The following is a 25,141-nucleotide window of genomic DNA, read 5'->3' on the forward strand; positions in this document are numbered from 1 at the left end:
CCAGAGCAGCACATTCTGGCATTCGTCGATTTATGCAGAACAGATGTAATAGCATTCCTTCTCTGGGTTCACTGTAAAGATGATATTGACAGTTATTATAGTACAGTGAATGTACAGTTTTTTTTTTTTATCTCCCTGTCTCTCTTTCTTCCTCCCTCTTAGCTGCCTGTCTTTTTTTTCTCCACAAGTCATATACAGTGTTTGTGATATTTTTAGCTCAAGTGTTTGCATTGGCTGTCAGGATTTGTTTTCAACATGTCCTCCCGGCACACCGTAGTGGAACCACTTAAATGCAAGCAATATTTGCTGCATCAAAGTGATGGCAAGAATAAACTGGGATTTATTATAGTAAAATGGTTTCAATGACTTCACTGCAATGAATATGCTTTATGGAGAGATATCATATCACTACTATTTGGCCGTGTGTTTTATTAATCTTTTCTTTTCTCACATTTATCTATGTGAAAAGGTTCATTATATGTTAATGAAAAAGAAGAAGTATGAGATAATATTTGAAGTTATTGTGCTCTGAAATATACACCCTGGTGCACTTCAACTGGCGGATTCGTTCTAAACAACAAGCCCGAACAACAATTCAGAGCCTAGAAGGTACATTTTTTCTCAAGGACATGGACGTGTTATTGTTAAATGTCCCCAAAGAGCATTCGGTTAATCCTTATACACCCAATATAGCTTGTTTCTGAGCAGACATTGAAGCTGTTCTCCCTCGGCTCTGCTTACTTGGCCCGGCGGTGTGGTCGTGCCCCACTGGGCACCAGCTAGCCCCTGGCCGCCGCTCCGCACTTCGCTTATGCAGCGGCATCAGCCGTTAGTGGCGTCCCGACAGACGGCGTCGTCACAGGAGCGCAACGCCGCCTTCCGGTTCCCCTCAGGGGGCGCCGCTGTTTGCAGTGTCAGCACTCTTTGCACTGTTAAGGCTGGAAGCCCCAGCAGCTGCGAGGCCGCCGGCTCAGTCGTTGTCTCGTTGAATGCAGGGCGGAGTAAATATACAAAAAAAGTATTCATCAAGTATGCTCTGAATTTGGGGATGAGGGTCTTTAATTTATCCCGTCAGATAAGCATTCAAACTATTTTTTCCTCTTCGAGACTTGCTCTAAAAGGGAGGACTTTTGTTTCAAACCTTTTTTTTTGCCTTTTCAGTGGGTAAAAGACCACGAAACTTACACCAGAGCCAAAATTGATCTACCACAAGTCATTCTTTTGCCGCCCTTGGAACCAGAAACAAAGACATCCTTTCTTCCCTTTCCCACCCACACAGGCTTGTATGTATTTGCAGCAGTTAAAAGTACATTAAGTCAGGTTTATACCACCCCACAAGAGAAAATGACTATTATAAGGAGCGTATCTGCAGGGGTTTAATAGTGTTGTGATTCATCTCAGGCACAGAGCAGTCTGCTGTTCAAAACTTACATCGTGACCTTTTGCTCTTTTTCATGGATGAAAGTAAGAAGTCCTACAAGGAACAGGTCAGTGCTGCAGAAGGAAGGATTCTATTATTATAGAAATATTCTTCCCACTTGTAATACATTGGATTATTTATTTCAATTGCTCAAACGCTCAAAACGCCAAAAGTGTCTGTTGATTGTATGACACAGCAAGAAGGTCCTGGGTTTGAAGCCACCCCGTCGGCGTGGAGTTTGCATCGTCTCCCTGTGTCTGCGTTGCTTCTCTCCGGGAACTCTGCCTTCCTCCCACAGTCCAAAGATGCTCTGGGGGTTTGATAAATTGTCAAATGTACCGTAGGTGTTTTTTGTCGGCCCTGTGATTGACTGGTGACCAATCCATGGTGTACCCGTCTCTACCTTTTCTAAATCAAGACAGAAACATGAACTGTTTAGAATGAATTTTTAGCCTAAACTGAACCACAGATAAGAGCTTCAAGGCCCCTTAACATCCGGGCCTTACTATGTGTGAGCTTTTCATTTGAAAATGTTTACCTCACAACAGGGACTCTTTATTATCTGATCTTGTAACCCTGTCCTAAGCACCTCCTTGCGCCAAAAACATATAATTTAAACATCATTAGATTTCTACTTTCATGTTGCTGTATCCCACAATGATATGTAACTGCTCAAATCTACATTGAAAGGCTGTACAGATGGTACAGAAAGTGGATGAATGTTAATCAAAAAGGGCATTGCAGTTTTGCACCCGGCGAAACCATGAGGCTTCATACTGGAAATGATTTTTGCGTAACTGCCCTTTAAATGATCTACAATGAAATGTAATCCTTTACAAAGTAGTGATTGGGTTCCTTTGGGGCTGTGGGGCTACGACGTGCTGAATTGTCACAGTATTGGACACATTTGCCAGGTGCTCTTCTCTCAATTCAGGTCAGTGCCAATGTGGGACGCCGCGGAGGCATCGGCGCGAGAACACTTGAATGTCCATCAATATGCTTGAGTTACTTGAGAGGCGTGTTGAAAAAAATCCTGTAGAACCACATAAAATAGGAGTGGGGGGGGGAAGGGCCCCTGTAGTGTGTTATCGCAGAAGACGAAAGCCTACTGTGTGAATGACGAGCCCCGGGGAGGCAGGAGGACATTGCTTTGCCACACTGACATTCACTCTGTGGTAGGGAGCTTGCTGCCAAAGATATGGCAAACCCTGTGGTGTATTCACAGTGTGCAGCAAACACACACACACACACACACACACACACACACACACACACACACACACACACACACACACACACACACACACACAGACAAACACACACAAACACAGGTGGGCTTCAAAGCTCTTGTCAAGCCACTTTAACCTCAACCTTCTCCACTTGTAAACCTCCACCCTCACCTTAGTTTTTTCCCTCCCCGAATTTCCTTGGGTCCCCTGCCACACCAGGCATCCGCATCGTGCCCCCGCGTGCCCTGTGGCCAGGAGGAGCTGCAGTGCGCGGGCCGTGACCTGTAGGTGTGATACGGCAGATGGAAGGAGGGCGAAAGTAGACGAGGGGAATCTAACAGTCCTAAGACCGAGTCCCCTGGGCTGCAAAGTGGAAAGTGAACGCTGTAATTAATCCATTTCTACCACTTTTTTTTTCTACACACCCCAAATATGTGTTCAACGAGACAAATCCAACGTTTTAATGCATGGTTCAAGTTGCCCTGTAATGCATGAGAGACTACAAGAGACTTGAAAGGATAATGTTCCTGGACAACATCTGAATATTGGAATTATTTGATGGATTTTGCATGATTATGCATCATGTCTTTAACTAAGCGTGAACCTTTTGTTGCAGTGTTGCAATGAGAAAATGTGTGTTTTGGAGCACACGTTCCTCCTTTTTTTTATACCCACAAGCACTTTTACATCCCATCACAAAAAAAACAGAAATTGGTCGAAATAATCATATTTTTTCCCCCCTCCTGGCGATTCCCCTCATGAAATCTGTTCAGATCTCAGAGGTTGCACAGAAATTTTCATGTTGCATCACACTGAAAACATTAGATCAAAGAAAGGAACTCTTTCAAATCTGCCTCCATAGATTAGCAATGTAACAGCAAGTGTTCATTTAGAGAGAACAAAAGGAGTGGTGCGCTGTACAAGACACGGAATGAAGCTTCCTGAAGGCCAGGTGCACTGCTAAGTAACTCTGTAGGCACACATAAAGAAAATACATCTTAATTACATCCATTTTCAGCAGCAGTAAGGAAAGGATGTGCTTTAGCACTGGGTTATCATCCCTTGAAGGAAACTTAGCGCCAGTCAACAGGAGCCAACAGAGCAAAGGTTAATGCAGAAAACAAGAAATGCCCTGGGGTTTGAAGGAGGTTTTGCTAAAAGAAAAAATAAATGGAATTTCTATTTTGACCTAAGATTGATCTATTGCCTTACAAAATTGTCCTGAATAAGAAAACCTATTTAGGTCTTTTTATTCTTTTTTGAAGGATGCACTCTATCACATTCCTCTGGGATCCTTTTAGAGGTTAACGCTGGTGCCTGCCTTGAAGAAGCGAGTACATTAAGTAGCTTTGAAGGAAAGCATTAGAAGTTCTATAGTAAAAGGGGCTACATTTCAAAATCAGAGTATTTGCACTGTAAAGACATAGTGCGGGATAGTGTGAGCCGAGGATGAAGTTGCTCTTTCTCATAACGCTCCTCTGTGCTTTGATCACTCCTGCCTGCATTCCAGTGTTAGCGAGTCCCTCAGTCGGGCCCCTCTGGCTGGCTCATATGGCAAACCAGACCCCCCCCCCCCCTTAGTCTCTGCGGACCCATAGCGGCGTCCCCTCTTCTGATCGGCCCCGTTGTCGTGTTTGTTAGCAGCGAGCCGCATGCACAGCAATCGGTCCATCGCCACGGGGGGGAGGCAACAGACATCGTCTGCATTCCGCGCCGTGACAGCGCGAACAAAGGCTCTAATTCAAACTTAATAGAGCCTTTAAAGCGGCTAACAGAGTTCCAAAGACATCAGCATCATTAACAGCACAAAAAAAGAAACAGCATCGTCAGTTCATGTCGAAGATTAACATACAATACGTTTTGACATAGATCGACATTGCAAATGTTTAAAAGAAGAGATCTAAGCACAGAGCCCTAGATCTCCTTTGAGGATAAAAAAGAAACCTTTGAAGAATAACATCAAACTAAATCTGTCATCAGTTACAAACCAGAGTTTGGGCTGATGACTCAATGCCAAGTAATCTCTGTTAGAGAATAGTCAGATCCTATTGCAAGTTCTGGAATGATCTATAAATAGGAAGCAGTATTAATTACCTGTGATTTCAGTGGATGTCAGTTAGGCTGGGCTTCGTGAAACATTGTACTTGCACCGATGACATTAGGTGCAGCATGAAGTTTTACAACTTACAGATGTTGAATTTTCATATGCATTTAATGGTATTTTCTCTTAGATTGTATAGTTGATTTCCCTCTGCTGGTAGGACCAAAGCTGTGTAGTTTGTAAAACTGAATGATATTGGACATCACGCTAAAATATTTAGCGTAAAACTGCAAAAATGTATTTTTATAATTTTGTCACTGATACGCCCTAAGTGTTAACTAGACCGCGACAGAATATGCATAGTTTTGAATGTGCTGCTTATTTAATCGACTAAATATACAGTGAATATTTGATAGAAATTCCCAATCGGCATCTTCAGGGATCCACTGTTCCCTTAGAGGAAGATGGAAGATACGGCTGGCATTTAAAGTCGCTGTTGAGATATTTCACATTTCACTCAAAACAACCAGTGTGAACCTAATGTGACGCAAGATGAAAAGCAAAGGGGTTGCAAAGGCCAGATGGATTCATCTTGTGTGTGAACTAGGGGTGTCAAATGATTAAAAATTTTAATCAAATTAATCAGAATTTTCAGTGGATTAATCATGATTAATCACCTGAATCCTAACCATTTTTTCTTTCTGAAATGCATACTAAAGATAAATAACAGGACACAGATACATAATTATCATTATTATTATCATAATTATTATTTTTTACATAAATATATCTTATTGATATTTGATTTTTTAATTCATTCCAGAAAATAATCAAATCAATGTTATTTGATAAGTTACAGACTGATTTCCCTGCATGGCTCTAGAAGGGTCTCGAGCCTCTGCAGTTTATCCCACTCTGCTGTGAGTTTGTGCTCCTGCGATGACCAGACATGACCAGACATGTCAACCCTCACGATGTTTCAAAGCCCCCCCCGAAAATCTCCCGGACCGACCTTTCTCCCGATTTCCACCCGAACAACAATATTGCTGCACCACCCGTCACTGGGCGCGCCGTTTCAGACCGAACAATAATAAAGGTTACACCTTGAAGTCGAGCGCGGCGATTAGAACGACTGGCGCTGCAAAGAAATCCGCTACCACCCCCATTTCAGTGTGAAATATCCCCATACCCGGGAGGATTTACATCGCATTGGCTTCTCTTCCTCCGCATGTTTCAGAACAGCGCTGCTCTTGCTCTGCTGGGCGGAGCTTTTCTTCTTCTCTGTTCTGCTGCGCGAGAACGGGGGGGGGGGGGGGGGGGGGGGGGAGCGGGTCTCTGGCGCAAACAACTTGCTGAACCTGACGGCCTGACATATGCCTGCAGGTGGCAGTAATGTGTTGTATAGGATGAAGTGCATTCCCTAGAAGAAGAGGTTCTTTCCGGACCTGAATAATTTGTCACACTGCGCATGCGTGAAATGCGTCAAAAAAATTGACGTAATTAACAACAAACAGCTAATTAACGCCGTTAACGCGCTATTTTTGACAGCCCTAGTGTGAACCTTTAAAAAAAACTGAAACCTGTTTCAAGTTCAAGGGCAACTCAACTAAAATCCTTCAGAGTCATCATCTAAAGATGTGCACAAACAGTATGGCAATGCATTCACTCGTACAATTTGTTTAGCCCGTTAATGAGCCGTGCTGTCGGCCCGAAGGCCATCGAGACAAATTTCTATTGTGTGTCCTGAGGTCAGCACTTAAGCAAAGGCACTGCAGGCGGAGTGTGTGTGTGTGGATATGTGGTGCTCATTTCAAATCACTGAACTCTACGTCCGTTTTCTCACCCCCCCCCCGCAATTTAATAGTACAGAAGAACGTACAAACACAACAGATGCATCTGCATGTTTTCCCCAGGAGCAGCTGCCTTAAATTACGATGGCGGTAACGTAAGTGCTGAAACCCATGAAACCGTCCCCCCGATGTACAGTGTACAGTTCACTTGGTTTATAAGGTGTTCATCCCGTCATTTGTTACGGCTTGCATACACATACTAATTATAAGATCTTGGAGCATTCAATGCCGACATATTATGTTTGCCTGAAGGTGTTATACAGGGAGGCATTAAGGGAAGAAGCTTTATCGCCAAATACCATTAGTAGCAAGCCCATTAATCCTGGACATGGATGCACAACATCATTATCGCCATCTAGTTACTCTTAAATCTTCCTTTTTTTCGTTTTGCACTGTTGACACGCAGTGCTTACAACCGTCTTTGGTAACTGGAGGCTTAAGAAAGGTTGCGGTGAGGCACCTCAACAAATTAGTCCCATCACTGTTTGTTGTTATTATATTTTTCTTTGTCCTGTGCCAACAAAACAAATCCATTTTAATCCAGCCAAACGCCGTTGTTTTCGCATGTTTGCTTGTTTGCCGCGATGCTCTTCAACACCGGTGTCACCCGAGATCTCGAGATACTTACTTTCAGCAGCGGATTTCCTTTGCTTTTCGTCACAACGTTTGAAAGCAGGACTGAGGCGCGCCGTTTTAATTGTCGGACATTGTTGACTCGGTTTAGACGCTGAATGCTAATGAAAAAAACGCTAACTTTGCTCAAAGAAACGAATCACAAAAGCCGCTGTTCGGCAGGTCTTCTGTTCGCCCTGATTAACATATTGGTTCAGCTCTTTAGCTCATTAGCGGTAAACAAAACACAACTGAGGCTTATGGTAACGCTGTTCATTTCGCAGGCATTAGGTCATGAACCAACGCGTGGCGAGTGCAGTGTTCATCTGATATTTGTTCGGGCTTTGATATCTGAGAATCCCCAAAACACTGTTTATTCTATTGGGGAACAAAACATTTTATAGCAACTAATCCGATAATTGGATTTCAAAGGTTGAAAAAGTCAAGCGCTGGGTAAAGTCAGTTTGGAGCATTGTCCAGGGACTGTTGTCCCCATATCTACACTGTCATCTTTTTAATGTATTAGGTAAAAAATAAATCGTACTGTTAATGAAGATCTGTAGAAAATGTCACATCTTATATTTCATTCTGGACCAAAGTGGTGAGCCGACTATCTTGAGTGGCTTCCAGCTGCGTCTATTTTCCAGGACTAATGCAGAGTTACACATGAAAGGAATATCCTCTGAATTCTGTCATTTCAATAAAGGGACTGGTTGACAGATGAAATGATCTCTCTGAATCCATGACACTCGCATCACACAGACGTTCGACACATTGATGCAGCCGGCAGCTCTGCTTTGTCACTCCGGGGGGGGGTTTGAGATCCCGGGTGTAAAGTGTGTGAGGTGAGGAGATCTGACTAGTCGGGAAAAAAAAAAAAGAGCTCTCTGAACCACGAAAAAAATGGTCCCTGGCACTGGATGGTGTTCCATTGTACCTGTGTCACCGCGGAGGTACTCACGGCAGATTATGATGTTCGTGTTTGCGCTCATTTGTGTGCCTTCTGTTTCAAACGGATACCCCGTGGTGTGTGTTTTTCAGATTACACCTATTTATGTCTCGGGGCTGTGCAGCCACAGTCAACTTGTCAAGTTGCTCTGCTAAATGTTACTTTAATCGTTCCGCTCCACTGAGAGCAGACATGGCAGCAGAAGTGCAGCAAAATGCCAAGTGCGATGCAGATTAGGCGCATCTTTTAACAGCGCGTCTCAAAATATTTGATGGTTGCAAAATTGAAAATTCTCTCAGTTATTTTGGGTCGGTGACACCAGAATTTATTATGCTACTTCTTATTAACAGTGTGTTAAATCACTCAATGATTGACGGGGAGAACACATTTGTAGCTCCGTCACATCACAATATTGTGTCTGACGTCTCACATTTTATAAATGGCAAACACATTGTATCATGCCTGCTTTCTCAATTTAGATATTTATTGAAATTATTCATCAGATATACAACTTGAAGCCAGGCAATATTATCCCTCCATCCGGTAACTTTCACCATCAACGACTCTCCACACAAAGAATATAATGGTCATATTAGCAAAGAGACAGCAAAACAACAATTTTAAGCATTTTGAATGGTCTAATAGGTTGTAATTTCTGGCTATTGCTGTTGGATGTGACATTATAAAAAGCATGAATGCAGTGCTTTCACAAAGACCACATTAGCTACATTTTATATTATAGGTAATTGATGCAAGACATAAAAAGAAAAATGTTGTCTAAAAATCTTTTATGGGGAGAAGGTAACCTCTACACACAGGTTTTGAGAAATCACGTTTGAGATTGTGCTCCCTCATGGGGTGCCCTTCTAGATTTGACCCGACTTGGATGTCTTTTGATGCAAAGTCCATTTCTTTGTCGCGTTTCACCTTCAGATTCTCAGCTGACCAGCGTAGAGCGTGAAATTCTCCTAATGTCAATTCAACGGGACACTTGCTCAGCTTATTTCAACGGAGGAAACCCAGCATGTATGTTAGTTAGTTTTCATTGTTAAGTTGACTTTAATTTCATTGCCAGAGTACATAAGCTAAGCTTAGGATGAAGACTGGAAACAGAATATTGTATCCTGGCTCTGTTCAAAGTTAAAAAAAATTAAGCGTACCAATAAAGCTGATTAATTAAATAATTGGTTTCTTCTTTATTTAATCCATACACAAAAATGTGTACTATTTATTCTCTGCAGTGTCTCCTCTGGTTATTGTTGTGCACACAAGTTCTTATTTTGCTACCTCTTTAAGGATTACCAAACATCATTAAGTTACTTAATAAGGGAGCATTTTATGTTTTCCTATTTGGTATTTTTATGTTTCTTTACTTTGAACAGTGCCAGGTTTCCACCGCCTCTCCATCTTTTCACAACCATTAACCCTAATTGCATCACAGCTGCATGTTTTCAATATAGTTTTGATGTTTTTTTCCCCCACTGAGAATATTCAGCAAACTAAGAGCACATCAAGTTCTACCAAATTTCCTTGCTCCATTTCTAATTCCAAAGGCTACATGGAGGATTTGTTCCTGATGGGTTAACCATTCCTGTTGTTGAAACTCTTAATTGCATCTCGTTACTGTGTGGTTGAATGAGCCGCACCATCAGTGTATTACACAATGTGAATTCTGGTCTTTGCAGGGATCAAACCTGATCAAACCTGCAAGCCTCCAGTCATGCAGCTAATCTCTAATCACCGTGTTGCCCTGCCTAGTGCTCACCTGAGTATGCATACGTTTACTAACTATAATAAAAGCTGCCCGCTAGATACATTTATACCGCGGGAGCACAAATCCATGTTTTCGCTTCACACACAAACTTGAGACTAATGTCACCTGATTTTCTCACCCGTTTTTTTTCCCTCCAAAACGGCATGTGTGTTTTTCATATTATTCTAGAACACATGCATGAGTGCAACACTGGTAAAATCTCCTTGTCTTTATCGCCGAGGATCTTGATCAACTGGGTGGTTGCCATGGCGACGGCTCTTCACAGGCAGGAGGATCGGGGGGGCCTCCTTTCGCCATAAATGCTGAGCCCATAAGACTGCACATGAAGAATTAATGTAGTCACGGCGGCTGAACAGTTACCTCAGCGCTGCTCTTTCACAGGGCGCCCGATGCTGCTCAATCATCTCGTATCGTCACGTTGATTCAGAGGAGGAGGAGGAGGAGGGAATTGAGTTACCTACTTTGGCAGTGGAGGAGATTTTTTTTTTTAGATTGTCTTCTTCATCTGTTATGTAAAGTTCATTTGGGGTGTGGGGGGTTGTTAATAATGCAAGAGCCGTGTTGACAGGGTCTCTGATGTTTATCATTGTTCATAAAAAAGACACCCCACGCACAAAAGATGGATGTTGCGATGTGAGGCATGTCTCTCATGGTTTTTTCGTATCCCCTATTGCAAAAAGTATCACTTCAAGATTCACATCACTCTCTGACATGCCACTTGTTTTGTTGTGTGCATCTGCATTTGTGGTTCAAGTAGGACAGGAAAAAGAGAAAGAATAGAACTGATCTGAATTGGAAGATGCTACATTTTATAGAAAGGAAGGCTCCAGTAAAGGCTCCTTGGGTCACTGGTAAGATCAACAGTGCCCCCCCCTGGATGATTGACTGCATATAATCTCCTCAATTTAAAACTTCTCTGAAATGTGGGGAAATTGACTGACTGAAAGCTACAGTGGGAGTCAAAGGTTTAGACACGCCTTCTCATTGAATCAAATGAGAAGGCGTGTCCAAACTACTGTACATTGTGAAGGTCTATAAGACACAATGCAAGTGCCAACATGTGTAATGGATATTTAACGCTTGGATGTGTTTGGCCTGCTGGGCTATCAGACAGACCTCCGGCATTGGAGGATCAAATCTGGGGTTTTAGCCACTCCTAAATACTATGGCACAGTGCATGTGTGTGTGTGTGTGTGCTCATTTCCTTTAAAGACCATTATTGTTAGGGGTTTAAGTCAGGTTGGTGGCAAGGAGCTTGACTGCAACTATAAGCCACTGGCAGGCTTTATGGGTTTTTTAATGTACTTTTTTAGACATCTGTGAGAAATCTAAAAAGTATTGCCTCAGTGAAAGGATCTTGGTACACAGTGTGCGTATATGTAGGATAGTCCAGAAGTACAGCTCAGCTTTAAAACTCCTCTGCGATCTATTGTGTTTTCTCATCATCTTCAATTAATCATCCTATTGTACATACTGTCAATATATTACGCAACCTGCACACACCAACAACATATCGATAACAAGGCAGTGCAGCAATTAGGTCCTATGAAATACTATTGCAACACAAGTCACATCACAATGTATACAAGATAACTGTTGATCATATCTTAAATCATAAAAATGCAATAAGAACTAAGCTTATCCCTACCTTTAACTTAAAATAGTCCACCATTGGTCCAACAAAACTGTGATGTAGTTTCTGTTGTGTTCTGTTTAAGCCATTACTCAAAGGAGTAGACTTCTCATCAATATAAGCACCTTCCACTGCCCCTCAGAGGCAGAATGGTGACAATAAACTGTTCTCTACAAAATCATCTGTGTGTTTCCTGCAGGCCGAGGCTTCAACGAATTAAACCCCTCTAGATTGTATAATAGTGGCAGCATTACATTACCTAAAATTAGAATCACAGCCTGCAGAAAAACAAGTCTTGTTTAAATTGGGAAGTCTCAAACATTTCTAATTACTTTTTGGGTAACCGAACTTAGTGTATTATCTGATCCTCAAAACATGGTTTGAAATACATCAGTTATGTTCTAATATTAATATGAAATTCACACATTATCTCTCCACTTTCTATAAAACGTCCTGTTCAGGGTCGCGCAAAGCCGGAGTCTGTTTCAGCATGCAATTAAAACTTCAAAAACATTGCAGTTGTTGCAACTTTGGCAGCTTGGGGCAAACCACTAATTCCAAAAATGCACTTAGGAACAGTTTTGACTTAAAAACAAACCCCCAAGTTGAATTAACTAGTAACAAAAAGGCTCTTTTCAACTCCCAACAACTCTTTTCTCAACAAAGAAAACTGTTATTTACTGTACCTGCTATCTAAAGAAAGATAAATAAACACAGGTAGACAATTTGAATGAATAAGCATCTCTATATCCTAAATTAACGTTTTCAACGTGTGTGTTTTTGGGGGAAGTCATCGAAAGGCCAAAACAGCAGGCGCAGTTCCCCATTAGTAGCCGTGTGCAGGCCTCACTGAGCGTCTGGGACTAGGTGTGCCCACTGTCAGTGGGATGCGATAGGTCTCGCCCACTTTCAATTCACCCTGCACAGCAGCCGTGTTCCAGTGCACCTTGGATTAGGAGGCTGGTGGGGGGTTTTGTATCAGATCATGTGTGCTGGTGGTAAAAACAATCCAGGTCACGGTTCATCCAAATTACCCCATTGATCCTTCGCTAATGCTTCGTCTTCACCTGACAGCAACAGCAAGCTCCCCTTGGTCCTAAGAAATCCGTTGGTACTACTGTGTGACAGTGGCCATACAACTAAGAGCGCAAAACCCCCCCGGGATCAACCATAATTACCTGTTAGCCGATAAGAGCCCGATGAAAAAAAAATAAACACAGTTCATTAAAATGCAACGAATAGTCAGAAACTATTTTGATTTTCTTCTCCTGTTTGAACATAACATGTGCCCTCTATTTGACCATGCCAAGACATATGTTTACTTACCCTCAAAGTGTCAACACCCGGCGCATAGCTTTCTCTGGGAACTGAGCAAATAGTGGGGCGAGGCCTTCCAGCACCGCGCCAGGCTTATTCTTTGAATGTCTGGTAAACACTGTCCTCTAGTGCTCACACTCATGCGCTCTCACTCATGCACACAGGACATCGGATTATGCTCCCTTGTTGTCAATGTCACAAAGACGGGACTCCTTCAGGGGGTAGATGTCACAGCATCTTTTGAAAGCACGATGTTAATGGTTAGTCAAAGTACACCATCACACTGTTCAAAATGACCACCAATTATTTGGAAGTTTTACTCTTTCTTAGTGGGTTTTTAGAACAGAATCCTTTTGTGCCTCCAACATGGAATAATTGTCCAATTGCACAAAAAAAAACCCCGTCCGTAACCATGGTTTTATTATCAGCTCCTCTCAGATGGCTTTCAGCAGGGCCGGCATCGTCTGCCTAATGAGGCAGGTCACAATCACACAGTGAGCCGCGATAAAAAGGAAGGGATGGCCTATCACACCTCCTCCGAAATGACCTGATCAATCACTCCGTAATGCTTTCTAAGCAGCTGATTTCAACTGTCAACACAAGGTCAGGGTGTCCTGGTCCTTGAGATGACTGGAGGTGATGTGAATCGTGACTTAGGAAAAACAGATTCGCAATCAGCCTGTCAACCGGCACTTGAAAGCCCGCAGGATATTAGAGATGTAAATGGAACATAATGGTGCCATAATAATTGTGCTCATCCTGTTCAGACTCTGATGGCAACGTCTTCTCTCTTTGATTCGACGCCATCTGGCTGAATCAGCGCAGGCGGGAGGAGCGGCGCCGGGAGTAGTTAGTGACGACCAGTCTCTGGTTAGGATGCAATTATCTTTGGCTAGTGACACATTCCATTTGTTCTGACCCAAAGTTGAGGAGCGGCAATTACCGTCGATCAAAATCGTTCATCCGTTTCGCAAAAGCCACGTCTCTACTTGCAGATGTCTGAATATTAAGAGGAACGTGGCCACCAACTGTCCGGGCCGAGCCTTCGGGCCGTGCTTCACCAGAGGACACCGGCAGTGAACTTTCGAGCGCGTGCGGCGTGACGCCGTGTGCCGCCGTCCGCAAACAGCTCCGTTCGGTCGAGTTGACCAAACAAACAGAGCAAGGTCGTACGGACCTGGTAAACATCTGTCCCTTCCAGGAGAAAAACACCCCCCCCCCCCCACACCTCCCCCCAAAAAAAGGTAATTTATCATCCAGTCTGCTGAATCCAAAGCTCAGTCACGGCATTTAGCATTCTGACAATCGAATGGGATATTTAGAGAATAACAGGGGCTGTTAACAAAGAACGTTTTGCTGCCAAATTGGCTGGTGAAGCAGAAAAACCTGCCAGCCGTCGAGATTGGGTTTTGTGCAGTTTCCACTTCATCTCTTACATATTGTAGGAGAATTGTAATTGGCAAATGATGTACAAAATGCGGTGTGCACATAGTGTCTTTCTTTTTCTTAGAAAAAGCAAAGAGCGCTGTAAACTCAGCATCACACAAAATTGAACTTAATTAAAAAAACTGATTTTTTTTAATGCCTTACTCTGGGTTTTCCAGGGATTTCATCAGTACTTTTCATGTGAACAATTGGACAACATGTTTTGATGTTTATTAACGCGCTAAGATCACACCCCAGTTACAATAATACCGTACATCAATCATTTTATTCTGAATTTCATATAAATAGAACCAAAATAAAAGAACTGGCTAAAACACGTTTTAGTGACTCAATTATGAAGGTAGAATATTTTGCAACATGAGCATGAATTCACACAATATTCTGAATAAGATTTCCAAATTTTACCATGCTTTATGATGAATTACTCATGACCTCTACGGGTTATTTCCAAACTGCTGACATCTGACGGATCACTGATGCATCTTTTATGACTCCCACTTTCATCACGGTAGGGGGATTCTGGTTGCAGCGCTATCACTGTGAATAGAGGCATCTGGCTCCCATCTGGGCTTTGTTGTCTTTTTGCTGCACAAAACGTATTTTAAAAAAAGCAATCATGAATTGAGCAACATTTGCTTGTTTTCGGGGGGTATCTGCTTTGCATAGAATTTCACAACACAAGGCCCCACATACAAACACATCCATGTGAATCTTGAAAAAGACAGAGAAATGTAGTATAAACATCAAATTAAGCTTTAAATAAAACGCTTTCATGTAGCTCACATGTTTTTTTATGCACGTCCAAAGCTGTCCATTGTGGTGTTGTCATGTTGAAACTCCTGCAAGACGACTGGTGGCATTGGAAATGGAATGGCTTGGCGGAAGACCGTATACTGTTGTATGACAAGAGAGAAGAAATTACACATTCATCTAAATGCTGCACTCAATACAATCTTTCCATCTAAGTCTAGTTAGTGCATTTCTTTTATCTTTAATACCTCTGGGAATTGAATCCTCACGTCAATGCTGTCGGCTGAGCTGGCAACTACTGATGCAGAAATCTCCTGCCTGGCGTTTTGCTCCTGTTTCTGGTAGAAGTTGAGAAGCAGAGCCATACCTGGAATGTAACTTTCAAGTCTGCGAGAGATCAGAAATAATAATATTTAAAAAATAGAAGAAAAAAGCTTCTTTAACAACACATGTCGGACATTATGTGAGCATGTAAAGCAAAGTGAAGGAATCAAAGTCATTCTTCGGCTCTATCTCCTCTTCCTCCTCACATTTGATATTTCTTGATACAGACTTCACCTGGATTCCCTCTGAGGCTCACCTTGTGCAAGCCCGTGTCACCTTCTCTGGCATCCTGGTCCAGTGTATTTTGGCTGTGATTGTCGGCAAGGTGCCGGGCAGATGTGCGGTTTCAGATGTTATTGACATTTCATAGGACTGGCATTCCGCTCCCCATTTAATGTTTGCCTGAATCAAAGACGAGAAAGGTGTCACTACGGACGAAAGACCTGGCTTCATCGTACGAAGAAGTACGACTTTAAATGCATTTATAACATTGTATCTAAGAGATTTATTTGGCTAAATATGCAGTATGCAGATGCTACACTGTCACAGTCACTTGCCATGCTGCCATAACAATGATAGTAAAGTACATATGTGTGTTATTTGTTAAACTTCTTTACCTTTGCACCGACACGGGCCTTCATAGAGGTATCGATGCATATCTTCCAGTTGCTGTTTTCTTGAACATGAGACACAATGAGCTGGGTTTTTTTAACTTCTTCGGGGGTGTAGTAGAAGACTGCATTGTAACCCTCTGGCTTCTCGTTGCCACTCACGGCGAAGGCATTGACATTGAAGACGGCTTCAAATGTTGAATTTCCCACCTGTTGAAGGAGACAGAAAGCAGTCCGGTTGGTTGTAATGTGTTTGTGTACATCATGTCCAGCATGTGCTAATACTTCATTTCCTGTGTGAACTCAAAACAAACTGCATCTGCTCCATGTTTTATACTTTGGGTAACTTTTAAGGGTAGCGAAAAATACCTCGGAAAGAGTCTCAAGCAGTTCCTGTGCGCTGGCTGGATGGCTGCTGGGGCCGGCATTAACCTCAAAGTGGATTTTCTCAACAGCATTGATGGCCTGGGCTGGTAAAATTGCACAAGTACATTGGCAAAGAGTAAAGAGGAATGTCTACACGCTATTTTATTTCAAATTTCAAACAAAACCCCCAAAAACAGCAATTCAAGTGTAACTTACACCCCACTCAAAATCTTGTTTTTGCTACAGTCCAGTGGTTTAGTTTGCCGTTATGTCATGTTAACATGTCCTCCAAGGTCTGGTTACTGGCTCTTATTGTGTCTCTTGTAAGTTTAGCAGTGTGACACCAGTTGTTTGCCTGAGCTGCTAAATATCTGTTATGTTCCCTTAAACATTAGGGAAGTGTGTGATGTTGTTGTTGACAGCACAGCAGTGTATGATGCATAACGCTGTACCTGTTGTACATACCTGGTACTACTTTGACTGCCATCTGGGTGTATCCCAGGAAATAGTACAGGGGATATTCGTCGTGATAAAATTCCCTCCTTAAGTCATACTCCACGCAGACACCGGCTCCATAAATGTTACTCTCAATACACATTTTGTCTTTTTGTGTCCAGTTGTTTCGTGTCAGGATCTGTTGGATTGGTTGAAAATCACAAAGATGTCCATCTGCTTTGAGTTCTGAAAGTGTTATTTAGTTCAACTCTTAACAGCAATCTGCAAAATATTTCTGACTGTACCTGATCTGACTGAGGTCTCTCAACTGTTGGGCCCTTCTGGATGACTTCATCATGGGAGTCTGGAATTATTGGAGTCCTTTTATCCAAATCTGGCTCCTCGATGTTTCTGCTCACTGCGTACACATTGGAGCTGTCCGTTGGAAAGGAAGATAAGAATTTGTAGACTTGGGAAATTGTCTGGATTGTTACGGGGGTTTATTGGGGGAAATTGAATATACCTTTTAAAAACTTTTTTGAAATCTAAATACAGGCCCTCTTCACAGGCTCGTGAGGCTGTAGGAGGAGTATTCAGTTGGTTGCAATTTGCAACCTCACCTCTAGATGCTCTTATGTCTTACACACTGCTCCTATTAGACCATCATGGTAACATAACCACTCTCCGTACTCAGAATAGCGTCTATTTGGATTCATTGGAACTTCATTTTGACAGCGGCTCTGTCGATCCAACCGAGCAAAGGACCATGCATGTTATGGCTGACGTACAGAAATCGAGCTTAAGAATTTGTGAACTAACTCAGGGTAATGGATCTAATGTGAAGCGCTCCGTATCGTAACTATCTTCTGGTAGCAGTTTGTCTAGTGAGGTGCCAAGCGTGAGCTTAAACCCCGCTGCTACATTCAACGTTAGGGAGACCCCACGGAGACCAGACGAAATAATACATACCTGAATGAGACGAGGTTAAACTGTTTTTCACATGGAGGGAAGTCGAGTTCAAACTTCTTTTTTGCGATGTTGATCTTGGCGGAAAACTTCCATGGGATTTCAACAGGTGTTTTGGATTTAAACTCCGAACCGCATTGGAACAGCTCTGTGTTGATACCGTAGTAGAGCCAGAAATCCTTTGTATAACTAAGAGAGAAGAGGAGGATTTAGTATATATGGGGCTAATTGTTGAAATGAAATTAACATTAAATATTTTACCCAATGAAACCATCAGTCTCCAGCGAAATGTCAGAAGTGAACAGTTGTCCAAGACGGTCAGTCAGTGGTGGATTGATTGAGGCTGTGGCTATGTTAGAAAATATCAAATATCATACACATTTAGTCATCAATATGTACCAACAAGATGTGTATCGTGATTTGACTCCTCACCGTTGACACTGATCCCATTGATGGTCTCATAATATTTGCTTATCTCCAACGGGAGACCAAGGATAGTAGCTTGGAAGTAGCGAACCTCAACGATCAGATAAGGCTTGGTACGATGCCACGACAATCCCTTCTGCAGATTCTCGATCACGGCCCACAGGAGACTCCCTTTCCCTGCGGACTGACTGAAGAACTGCAACGCAAAGCAACATCGTGTGGCAGGCTTTGTGGCCAAAGGGTCTGTTTTTGTTGACTGAACCGTTTGCCACTTATTCTCCCACCTTGACGATGTTCTGGATGGTTTCTTTCTTAAGGTCAGCGAAGAACCACTCTTGTCCGGAGGCCCGTGAATAGGCGCTCAGGACGGGCTCGTCATTGGGCAGAACCTCCCAGTTTTTAAGCTGAAAATGGTACAGCGCGGTGGTCACACGGGCGAATTAAGAGGACGCGTTAGAGTGCAGTCACGAGGCTTTCGTTACGCTCACCACATTGAGAATGGCCTGAAAGTCACTGAAACTGAGGTCTCCTTTAAAGCCAGGGATGCCGTTTGCGAACAGCTCCTTGAGGCCGTCAGCCCGGATACCCAACTGCAGCGTGAAAGAGAACAGGTGAGCACCGGTCGACACTTCATCTTCAACCAAATCTTCTGTGTAGAACACTGTACCTCCATCAGCTGCAGAATTCTACCAATAAAATAGAATTGTCCTTTCATCAGGATTTCCGTTGGAAAGACGTTGGTCGCGCTTCTCAGCATGAAGACTTCCGTGGCCGTACCAATTAGGAAATCATCTGCATCGGGGAAAAAGACAATCGTCATGTGCCGTGTTTCAGGGGAAATCCTAAAGTCTTTATCTGAGCATACCATTGAACCAGTCCATGTGTATTGCTTTGCTGTAGTGATAGCTGAGACGGCTATATCTGGGGCCCAGGATTTTCACCGCAACGTTGCAGGCAGTTGAGCTATTTCAAAAAAAAAAAAACAGACTGTTGAAAGATGCATCGTAAATAATGTGACTCAAACGATCACACCCAGGTGGTTGTTTTGGCCTCGTTTTACTCACAGGAAGTGGTTGTTTGGAGTGCTGGATCTGGAAACGCTTTTCAAGTACGAGTACGCAAAACTAATGACATGGAGGTTCTTTTCCTCCTGCAGATGTACAGTCACAATGGACACCACGGCCATTGAGGGTTTAGTGTCAAACAGGATTATGAATGCCAGCATGCGAATCTCGGCGGGATTGTTTTTCTGCAGGAACAGACTCATGGTGATATCTTGGACCTGAAGACACAAGTATTTTAATGATTAGGATTTCACATTCAATCGCCCGCTCTTCTGAATTTCTTATTGTCTTTTCACATTATTTTCTGAACGGACAATTTAAAACTTTAAAAAGGTCGATTACTGTAATTGCTCTAGGTAAAGTTAGTGAAAAGATTAAAAAAATACTAAAATGTAACTATGATGTAACAATAGCATGAATCACCTGCCACTGTCACATAATTGCTGAGGCTAATCTTACCTGCCACAATGGATTATTATAGACAGTGGCACTTTCAACTTGACTATGGAGGACAGCCCATGATTTATATAAAAGCCTGGCATATAAAAAGCTCTTATTCCTGCACATCATGTCTAGTTACCCTGAGAGGGTCTCTGGCAGCTATGAGCCTCATAGACTGCACGGCGGCGCTCAGCACGCGGGGCGGCAGATCCACGGGCGTGGCAGCAACTCCGGGGAGGAAGCGCATGATGGTTTTAAGGCTGCCTGGGTGACCCGCGTTCCCCAGAGCTTTCAGAGAGACCACCATGTCGTCGTGGTTACCGATCCTCAGACTTTCCACGGCCATGTCCAGCAGTGGCTACAACAGATGTTTTTTTGTCTACATTAGGATTTTACCAGACAGCCTTGTTCTCATGACCTATCAAATGACTTTATGGTGAAAAAAAAGGGAAGTCATTTGATCACCTGAACAGTAGCCACAGGACAAGGTGTAGTATAGGCACAGTGCTTGTAAACCAGCGAGCCATAGGAAAGAACTACAGTATGCCACAAATCGACATCGGATTTGCAGAAGGGCATGCTCAGGAACGTCTGTGAAGAAAAGAAACATTTTGCAGTGATCTGGAATCATTGTGTGGTGTTATCAGACCCATACGCCTCTCTGGAGCAAGACACAAAGACTACAGAGATCCTCCTGTCAAAGCAATTTCTCCGTCTTTAGCGCTGACTCACTTTAGCCAACTCAACCAGGTCAGCGTCAGTCTGGAGATGGTTGAACGCCAGCAGCAGGGTCTGCCAAGCTTCAGTGGCAGACACGTCTCTCGCCTGGAACCTCGCTTGCAGGAACTTCAGGATTTTGGCATCGTTGATTTCCACAATCATGTCCAAGAACCAACGTCTAATTGATTGAGAAGGGGGAGAAAATGGGAATCATAGCGTATTAAAGATAAGGATCATCCGTAAGGTGAAAGAAATGAATTGCTAGTGTGAAGATGTGATATTTGATTGCACTTTAACGGGATGAAATACCAGGTGTGGAGTACGACCTTAATCTTAACGAGTGAGGAAAGCGGTCCTCACCTTTCTGTCACCATGCCTCAGGTGATAATAAATCATGCGTGTGATGTCATGTCGGAGTAACTGAAATCATTTTGTCAAGTTAGTAGTTAGTGAAGGATAACATCTCTAAAGCTCCGTGCACCACCTCCACAGCATGACGCTGTGCTGTACTGTATGATCTACAAGCTAAAAATAGTCCTTACTTGGTTAAAGTGCTTTACATTTTGTCATTAGTAATCTCCTGTGAAAGTTATCGGTAGGAAAGCAACAGTGCAGTCAGTTTCAAGGACACTAAGACTAAATGATTCTTCTTTCGTAATATCAAATTTGCATATATATTTTGAATTTCCATTTTAAAATCTGAAATGCATCTGATATCCTCAATAATTGAAGTACTTATTGACCACATATTGGTCTTGGCTATCCATCGTTGGCGAATTCACTGACCAACTTCTCACCTTTCTTCTTCATTTCCTGCAAATTGCTTCCACAAAATGTCTAATCCTTCATCGGGCATCGCTCGCAGGAGTTGATACAGCTTTATCGTGTCCTCAGATGTCGTGCTATCAATCTGGTAACGATTAGCCTCGGCCAGATGCTTGATCAACTCAGCAGCCTATAAGGAGGAAGGGATGATTGATGATTAGTGAGTATATGTCTCTGAAAATGAGGTTCTCAATGAACAGGTTATTGAATATCTTTTGATTTACTTCACTTCATAAGAAACAGTTGATTTCTTGGTCCTCATTCAATTGTTTTTTCGTATTTCTAAGTGAATTCTCAATGAAATATCTTTTGTTTTTACAGGTCTTCCTGCAGCTTTCTAGAGATACCTTATAAACCTTACTACCTTTGTTATTGGGTCTTCAAGGTTCTGCATCACGATGGGGAGATTGATTTCTGCGTCGGTAAACTTGAAAACAAGGTCGCCCTTGCTTTCCATTGGGCCGGACTCGACGGCCCCCGCGGTGTCATTCACGGCGAGCAGCACCATCTCGTTCCTGCAGGCCAGGTCACGCGGGTTACACATCAGACAGACAGCAGACAGGCACCGCAGGGGAGCGTGCGTAACATTTCCCTTGTCTTACATCGCTTGCATCTTGAAGTTGCCGCCCTTCACGTTGAAGGGACTGAAGTGCTGCTGCTCGTGGCCGAGGGCCCTGGTGATGAGGCCTCCCTCGGCCGTGGGCTTGACCGTGTAAACACACCTCACGGTGGTAAGGACAGATTCCCCTCTCTGGATTTGGGAGGACACCACGAAACAAATGTAGCACCGGCTTGGCTCCGTTTCATTGGTGATGGAGGGGAACGTTGGAAACAGACCTGCTTGCCGACGTCGTCGAGCACAGCGGTGGCCAAGCCCTTGTAGATGGCTGCCTTCTCTCGGCAGTTCTTGATATCCACAACCTGAGTGATGGTCATGTCCTTTGTTTCCTCGTTTACCTCGGCGCCGTAATGGCTCGGGCACACGCCATGGACGCTAGCCTATGAACACGATCAAACGTGTTTTTTTTCTTAATTTTTCAGTTTATTATTACTTGCTCACTTGTCAGAAGAAACCTCACCTCTTCAAGCTCATAAATCCGCTGTGTGGTCTTCACAGTCACATGGAACAAACCCAGCATCCCTCTCACGAGGTTGACAATAGTGTCAGAGATCTCGGCAGAGGTGCGGATGTTACTAACGTGTCCGCCGACGTAGTCGAACATGAAGGGTTTGACGAGCTGGGAGGCGATGCGCTGGCTGAGCTTTGGCACAGCGGTAAAGCGGTTTCTTCCCTTGACGCCGTTGAAATCTTCAAAGGCAAAATCTGAAATCTTTCAACCCGAGACAAAAAAAAAAGGCACTTTAATTGCTCAGATGCCACAGTCTCAAGTGTTTGTAGCCAGGCAGTGGGGAATCTCTCTCATTCTCTATATGAGATAATTCACAGGTGACATCTGTGGCCCACCAGGAAATGACAAGCACCAACATGTGTCTGCACCACCCTGCTTAAGGTGATGTAAGATGATGGTGCTTTAATAAGGCCCAAACATTTGTAGCTGATCTGACTCTCAAGCACTTTCATTCAGAGCCACAAAAGTTGCACATTTGTAAGTTTATTTACGAAAAACATTATTTACACGTAAAGTTATTTTTTTTAAATTGGCCTCCAAATAACAAATGACACTTCAAAAATTGATGAATGACACGTTCACTTAACTTGGTTGAGGAATAATATTTGACATGTCATTGTCTCTGTGACTCAGCAACAAGTTTAAACAAGGTCTGCATTACACTTTGTTGTCAATCTCACCTGAAGGATGAAGGTTTGCTGAGACGCACCGACGATTTTGAGGTTGCATGAGATTCTCGTAGCAGACTCAGCAAGGTTGGATTTACCGAGTCCAAAATTCACCTCCCCCACATATTTGTACTCATATGTTTTCTTTGGGCTCAGACCGGGCTCTGAAATTTGTTTCCAAAATGAAATATCATTTCAGCCTTTCAGTACAGAAAGTTTTGGTAAAATATTAGTTTTACTTTGATGATGATGAATTAAGGACTCACCATAATGGACACTTTGACTCGCTAAAGGAAAAAAAAAGTCAAAACACATCATCAGCACTTTTGTGACTGTATGCACATTTTAGTTATTAGTTATTTATGATCAAACCCTAATCCAAAGGACTATATGTTACATAATTTAGATATTTAAAATCAGGCACAAGACATAAAAGAAGAAAATGTCAACAGTACGTTTGTAAAAAGAACAAATAATGTTAAGACATTCAACAAAGTTAGTCATGATTGACCCACTGTAATAATATAATATATAATAATATATATACACAATAATATATTTTCTTTTCTGGTTTCCACTTTTAAAAGTTTGTATTTGAATGGTGGAATAAATCATGGTAACAAAAATGTATGCAAACAATTTCAGTATTTTCAGTCATTTTCCAAACTGATACCAAAGTAAAAAAATAACGACGCTGTATTTTGAAATCCTTCAGCGAGTAAATTTAGATGAATGAATCAATGAAAACTTACTGGCCAGAGCCACCAGGCAGAAGAGGAGGAGCCCCTGCATGTTGAAAGTGAGCAGGTGAAGGCAGTATTTGCGATGTGTCCTGTATATATACCGCCAGGTATTCTGGTTGTGGGAACTGGTCGCAGCGCCGGCTTGTGATCAAAAACAGGTTCTGGTTTATAGGTTGAAACACAGCGACTGCGATAGAGCCATGTTGACCTGCGACATTGTCACTGTGACATGTGTGTTACATCACTGTTTGTTGATCCTAATTGTGTGTGTGATCATTAGCCCATGTTACACAACATTTATAGCCAAAGCTGAAATGAATCAGTATATTGTTTAAGTGAACTTAAACAAATTAGGACAAAATTAGGACAATTTTGTCATTTGGAACTTTTTGATTGTGCTTTAAAATGTTTAAAAGGGAGACATTTCTATCGCGCTTCTTCTGCACAAAAAAGCGGTGAAAGAAGTATTCAGATCCTTTGAAAGTACTAATATCACGATGTAAATCTACTGTAAAAAGAAAAAGTCATTGTAAAGTATCTAAAGTAAAAGTACTTTGTGTGTCTCTGCTGTACTGAATTGATGATGATTTGAGATGAATTACTACTGAATGAAAGGGTTTGCAGCATTTTGTTGCAGAGTTGTTCTCATTTGCCTGACTTTATGTGCTGTTTATAGTCTAGGCTAGAAATCACCCTCTTTAAGTTCACCATGTGCTTGCAGCTCACTTTTTCATTTTCCAGGCTCCAAGAGGTTTTTAAAATACTTTATTTAGCTCAAGAAGCAGAAAAAATGTCTCAACAGACGACGGAAGTTCTTACAACCACCAGATTTAGAGATATGTGGTTTTCACTGAAATATAATGAGACAACAAGTATAATATGGAGACATCGATAAAAACTTGAAATGAAAATTCTAATAAAAACTAAAAGTGCCTTGAATGTGTTTTTCAGTAAATTAACAGTCACCACAATCCCCTCACCGCATTGAACCTAAATAACAAACTTGAAACCTAATTTTGTCAGTCAGAAAATGCAATAAACAAGTCATTCACAGCTGAACGGAGGGATAAACCCAGCGCGTTCTGGATCTATTTCCTCAGAGAAACCCAGCCACGTGGTGTGAAGGCACAGCAGATGAAGGCTGGGTTTGTTATTTAACTCCATGAATATCTGGAGAAACTCCCGGTATTGGAATGTAAAACCTTTTCCCCCCGGCATCACAATCATCTCCTCCTGCAGGCTGCAAAGTCAAAAGTGTGCTAAATCACTGCTCTTCGTGCCAATTATTCCATGTGCCGCAGCCCAAAGGGCTCCGTTATGTGTTCAGTTTGAGGCTGATGACACCGAGCAGCAATCACCCCAGAAGGGTCTATTTTTGTTGTACTTTGGGTATGTGTTTGG

General features: G+C 42.5%; 1 protein-coding gene across 1 annotated transcript; it reads right to left on the reverse strand.

Annotated features, from left to right (window-relative positions):
• Window positions 1-14,380: 14,380 nt before the first annotated feature.
• Window positions 14,381-23,883, reverse strand: vtg3 (vitellogenin 3, phosvitinless). The gene is made up of 27 exons (XM_037469733.2): window positions 23,750-23,883; window positions 23,264-23,284; window positions 23,010-23,161; window positions 22,279-22,530; window positions 22,037-22,198; window positions 21,802-21,950; window positions 21,564-21,714; window positions 21,172-21,329; window positions 20,387-20,552; window positions 20,120-20,245; window positions 19,794-20,012; window positions 19,214-19,431; window positions 19,015-19,112; window positions 18,817-18,941; window positions 18,638-18,739; window positions 18,434-18,553; window positions 18,156-18,345; window positions 17,985-18,072; window positions 17,727-17,912; window positions 17,063-17,192; window positions 16,788-16,956; window positions 16,326-16,426; window positions 15,963-16,166; window positions 15,602-15,747; window positions 15,270-15,408; window positions 15,055-15,164; window positions 14,381-14,856 (listed from the first exon to the last, which is right to left on the reverse strand). The coding sequence occupies exons 1-26, from the start codon at window positions 23,787-23,789 to the stop codon at window positions 15,063-15,065; spliced, it is 3,714 nt and encodes a 1,237-aa protein (XP_037325630.1). The 5' UTR covers window positions 23,790-23,883; the 3' UTR covers window positions 14,381-14,856; window positions 15,055-15,062.
• Between the last annotated feature and the right edge of the window lie 1,258 nt (window positions 23,884-25,141).

The sequence above is a fragment of the Pungitius pungitius genome, chromosome 7, assembly GCF_949316345.1.
Source record: "Pungitius pungitius chromosome 7, fPunPun2.1, whole genome shotgun sequence".
In the NCBI taxonomy this organism is placed as follows: domain Eukaryota; kingdom Metazoa; phylum Chordata; class Actinopteri; order Perciformes; family Gasterosteidae; genus Pungitius; species Pungitius pungitius.